The sequence below is a fragment of the Notothenia coriiceps genome, unplaced genomic scaffold (genome assembly GCF_000735185.1).
Source record: "Notothenia coriiceps isolate Sejong01 unplaced genomic scaffold, NC01 NC01_scaffold00037250, whole genome shotgun sequence".
Classification (NCBI taxonomy): Eukaryota; Metazoa; Chordata; class Actinopteri; order Perciformes; family Nototheniidae; genus Notothenia; species Notothenia coriiceps.
Window position 1 is genome coordinate 185,067 of NW_011369951.1, and position 5,285 is coordinate 190,351.

The window sequence follows — 5,285 nt, forward strand, 5'->3', positions numbered from 1 at the left end:
GTAGGTGACATTTCTTTTTAAGAATGAACCGGCAGATGATATAAATAAATCAGAGCTGATCTGATTTCAGTTTTATCTTTATCTATTCCCTTTACAATAAACATTGTGTGTCATGGTGAGCTTGGGCAACATATTAAAACACACAAAGTTCCAAAAATAAGAAAGACAACAACAGCGTTCAAAATAATCCACAAAAACCTCAAACAACAGTTCCCTGGAGATATGTTAGAATTGACTTTATATATTCTTTATCTTGTGTGCAGAATAAATGTGTGCCGTATTGGCCCGACCTTCAGAGCTCTAAGGAGTACGGCCCCTTCCTGGTGACCTTGAATTCAGAGAGAGAAGCGACAGATTACAAGATCAGAGTTTTGGAGATCGCTCTTGTGAACAAGGTAACCTCAAAACACCCTCTTTGATTTCAAAGTCAACTTTATTGTCAATCTTTCAGTTTGTGTGTACAGACACAAATCCCGTATACAAAAACAAATATGTATAAACCTATATATACTCAATCAAAGACACATTTATACATATGCACACATTAAGAGCTAAATAAAAGCACAGCTATCAATACATACAAAAGTAAGAGTCACTTCAATATCTTTGAGAATGTACATTAGTGCTAGACTGTCCATAGCAGCGTAGAAAGTGTCTGGTTCTGGATTTGAGTGCTTGATAACCCCATAATGTTTTCCTCTCCCAGCCGAAAGTTTCCCGCACCATCTGGCACTACCAGTACATGAGCTGGCCGGACCACGGCGTCCCTCAGGAGCCCGGTGGCGTCCTCAGTTTCCTCGGTCAGGTGAACTCCAAACAGGAAGTCTACCCCGACGCTGGACCCATGATCATCCACTGCAGGTACGACTCACCTGGGGAGACCATCACGCTGCTCATTGTCCAGAGGTTTTTAGCAGAGAACTCGCTGCTATCATTCCTTTAATCACCTCGCGTTAATACTTCTTATTTCTAGCTAGTTGACGTTTTTCTGATCAAATTTGTTTGAATTAATCCAACATAATAATAAAGCTTTATTTATATAGCACTTTTCATACAACACATGCAGCTCAAAGTGCTTTACAAAATGACACATCACAAGTTAAAACAAACAACAAGAAATTCCCCTCAGATTATTTGTTAAGAACTTTAAAAGGTGAATGCAGGCAGCAACATACACCATTTCATCAGGTTAATAGACACAAGGAGGTTAAAGGTATGATAATAACAATCAAATAATGTTTTCTCTCTGACAGGTAAGACAGTCGATGCAACATTATCAAATATCAAACCCCATAAAACAAAGTGAGCATTTAGGTACAACAGAAATACAAATAAAAAGACCAACGTAAAAAATCATCCAATCAAATTGAACTATTAAGAAATTATGTTAATTAGCGCCTGTCCGCAAGATTATTTCATTCATTAATAAAAACTACTCGTGGTGAACAAAATCAAAATGGCTGTATGTAAAAAATATGCAGGTGGACAAATACAGACAGACAGAGAAACATTCTGACTTGGTTTGGGACTTGAAACTCAAAGTGTAGGATTGGGACATGCCTCAGGTTTAAGAGCAGAGACACAAGGCCTTGGTCACACCTCTGGCATTCTTTCATGTGAAGGTTTTGCAGGAGGTCACCATGTGTTTCCCAGATGTTGGTTCATTCATGTGGGGTCACACTCGGTGTCAGGAAGGTCGTAAATCCTCAAACTTCAGATGTGTGACGTGCTGGACAGACATACTGGTGTCATGTTGTGAAAAACGACTCCGAACTAAGTGAACGATAAGTGAGTTGGTAACCCTTAGAGAAGATTAAAATGACTATATTCTCAGGATTGAGATTAGTAGTTGTTGAACAGAAGTCTTTGAGTCCACTTATAGTTTATCCGTATGGAATTTCCCCCGTGTGATGTGACGGATACTGAGGCGGCTTGTGCCACGTTAAACCTGTTGTTTCAATTATTACAAGACTCTTATTTAAGTATTTTTGGCATTTAAGCATTTTCACAAAGCTGTACAGCTGTCCCATACTTTCCCTTATCACAACTAATCCCCTTTTGACATGTGACTGCTTTATAGGCATAGTTCAGATTTTTTCAAGTGGGCTTGTATGAAACACTTATCTTCAGTGATTTACCTTCAGTAGATGGCAGTAAGCATGACCCAGTATGGAGAAACAGACATGAGTATCAACGCAGGAACAAACTGGTGTTCTGCAGCAGCAAAATGTATTTTACCCACCTATCAGTTTAACTTTATGCTATTATACGAATATTTGTATCGCTTCCCATTAGCATCAGACTTTTTTTTCCACTGAGAACTGAAGTTAATATATGCTGTCTTCAAAGCCACCAGACTCCCCTGACAAAAACAGACATTTAACCTTGCAGGCAGATGAGATGCAGGTCCACGACTGCATAAGCCTTTTAGTTAACTTGCATTTTTGGTGAGTCCAAACTTAACCTTAAAAACAACAAAGTCACATTATAACACAAAAAACAGATCAACAGATCAATTGAGGCAGAGAAAGTCCAGCAACTCCTGTGAGGCTAAGTTACTGTTTTTTTCAATTGAGTCTGGTGAATTTGAAATATATGAGTACTGTCTTAACACCCAGTTAAAAACACCCAAACTATTCCTTTACTTATTAGCAATAGCGTTAGCATTAGCGTGCTAGCATGCAGGCGTTAGGATTTAGCTGTAGTAAAGCCTGACAGAGCAGCAAGCATGGCTCCAAACTTTTAGTTTTGTTAGTGGAGTTAATGATGTTCAGCTTAAGTCTTGATTTATTGATGGTAAGATGTATTAACTTGGTTTCTTCTCTGTATTTGTGCAGTGCTGGAATTGGTCGAACGGGCACGATTGTAGTGATCGACATGATCCTCGTGACCATCGACTCTATAGGTAATACAAAGATATTAGTAAATGTTTTGAGTAAATACACAGTTTATAAATGTTTTTCTAATGTAATATATCTCTCTAGGTTTGGACTGTGAACTTGACATCCCAAAATACATCCAGATGGTGCGAGAGCAGCGCTCAGGCATGGTGCAGACGGAGGCCCAGTACAAGTTCATCTACCTGGCTGTGTCTGAGTACATTCAGACCACCAAGGCCAAAGACTGTGCCTCCATGGTGAGCTCCACAGAGAAGACACAGAGAGAGGGAATACATGTTTCTTGTGGCTGAGCCATGGATTGATACAGGGCAGACAGGGGCTCGGTTCCAAGAAAAGAAAACAGAGATAAATAGGTCAATAGGCCTTTGCACTTTCGGCTGCTGATTTGAACGCCACAGCTGACGAGCTTAAAGCCAGCAGAATGATACGTTATCAGAGAGGAGCTGGTGAAAGATGAACATTGACCTAGAGAGAGAAAACAACGAACCACATCATTAAAAAACAACCCGTCTGTGTTCGAGTGATCCTCATTTCTGTGTCTGTTTCTCTCTTCACCAGGAAGCTGAGACAGAGTATGGAAATCTGCAACTCACCAAACACCAACCAGCGAGCAGGAAGGTCTCAAAGTGAGTGTGTGTGTGTGTGTGTGTGTGTGTGTGTGTGTGTGTGTGTGTGTGTGTGTGTGTGTGTGTGTGTGTGTGTGTGTGTGTGTGTGTGTGTGTGTGTGTGGGGCATAGCATTACTATAATTGTGGGGACCTAAATCTGTTTACACAGTCACGTGTGGGGACTCGCCATAACCATGTGTTGGTTAAGGTTAGGGTAAGTCTCTAGGAAGTGCATGTAAGTCAATGTAATGTCCCCTGAAGTGATGTATAAATGGTGTGTGTGTGTGTGTGTGTGTGTGTGTGTGTGTGTGTGTGTGTGTGTGTGTGTGTGTGTGTGTGTGTGTGTGTGTGTGTGTGTGTGTGTGTGTGTGTGTGTGTGTGTGTGAATTGGATGGTCTTAATATATTCACATTGCTCCTCTAAACCTCACACTGCTGCCCTACTTTCTTAGCAAAAACACAGATTCAGCCTTCTATCAGCAGACAGTTTAACCTTGGAGGGAAGACACGGTGTAGACTCAACTAAACTCCACCTACGTTTAATCTTTTTTCATCCTGGGGACTAAACAGCAAAACATGTAAATGTCGTATTCATTTGAGTCACTTCAAATGTTTTTCCTTGTAAAAAAACACTTTAGTTTCAATAACTAAACTACTGGCAGTAAATACAATAAATGCAGCTAACAAGTGAACCTTTGTTTAGAATCTGATTATTATATGACCTATAGAGGCTTTTCCAAAGTGTATGAAAGTACCAGCTCTCAACAAGGAGCCCTCAGAGCAGAGGTATGTTGATCCACCACTTGAAATATCTCCAAAATGAGTACATGGGTTCACATTATCCCGTTGGGTGAGTTTTTTAATTAGTGCCTTTATTGGTTAAATGTTTACTATCCAACAAAATATCTAAATATGCTAGAGGGATTGGAAGAAAAGTGTGTACCGATGAAAGGTGGACCTACGAATCCATCAGAAGTGAGTTTTTTATTAGTGTTGGATGGCAATGGAGATCAAAATCAGTCGTAACCCTGTGATTTATCGCTTTCATCTCACTGTCGGAGCTGATTGGGCATCAGATAGGCAATCGGAGTCATAAATCCTTATTCACCCCACAGCAGGGAAATAAACTGTGATGAAAAGCAAAAATAAAATAGGAACCCTGAAAAACACTGGAGTGAAAGCAAGTAGCAGCATAATCAAAGTCAATGGAAAATGTAGTAGCAGCCAGTATTGCACAATCAACCTGAGCGTTTGTCTTTCTTTGTTTTATTTGCTCTTCTCAGCCCCAGTGAGAGTTATAACTGTATCTGGTGTGTCTATCACACTGTGGCTCTGAATGCTCTGTATTGTTTACTCTTCTTTATATGTTTGTGAGAAGAAGTAATGACAACAAAAGGACTTTAACTTTAACTACTGTGACGCTCTGTGATAGTGGAGAAAATAAATAGTTTCTCAGTTGTGCATCAAAGCGGCACCCAAGTTAATCAGTGTTGCACTTCCATAAAGATGAAATAAAAATAAAGATAAAAATCTAAATGGACACCCTGACTTTCAGGCTTTAATTTGACCCTACATATGCAATCAAGCTTCTTTATTGCAACTGAAGAAAGTTCTCTCAAGAGCAACAGACGAGCAAACTGAACATCATGTGTACTATCAGTGAAGTGCTGCTTTAATGGCCAACAGAAGTGAACAAGCTGAGTGTTGTGGTGACCCCTGAGCTGGGACCATACTTGCCAACCTTGAGACCTCAGAAATCGGGTGCATTTCAAAACCGGG

General features: G+C 40.1%; 1 protein-coding gene across 1 annotated transcript in view; it reads left to right on the top strand.

Moving 5' to 3' along the window:
* Positions 1-3,530, top strand: part of ptpn6 (protein tyrosine phosphatase non-receptor type 6) — a gene marked incomplete at its 5' end in the record, with an annotated part of 15,362 nt that extends 11,832 nt beyond the window's left edge. The window contains 5 exons of the mRNA XM_010796567.1: positions 264-395; positions 707-861; positions 2,838-2,905; positions 2,985-3,136; positions 3,459-3,530. Coding sequence (XP_010794869.1) covers positions 264-395; positions 707-861; positions 2,838-2,905; positions 2,985-3,136; positions 3,459-3,530 — 579 coding nt within the window. The remainder of the gene's footprint in view (positions 1-263; positions 396-706; positions 862-2,837; positions 2,906-2,984; positions 3,137-3,458) is intronic.
* Positions 3,531-5,285: the final 1,755 nt, after the last annotated feature.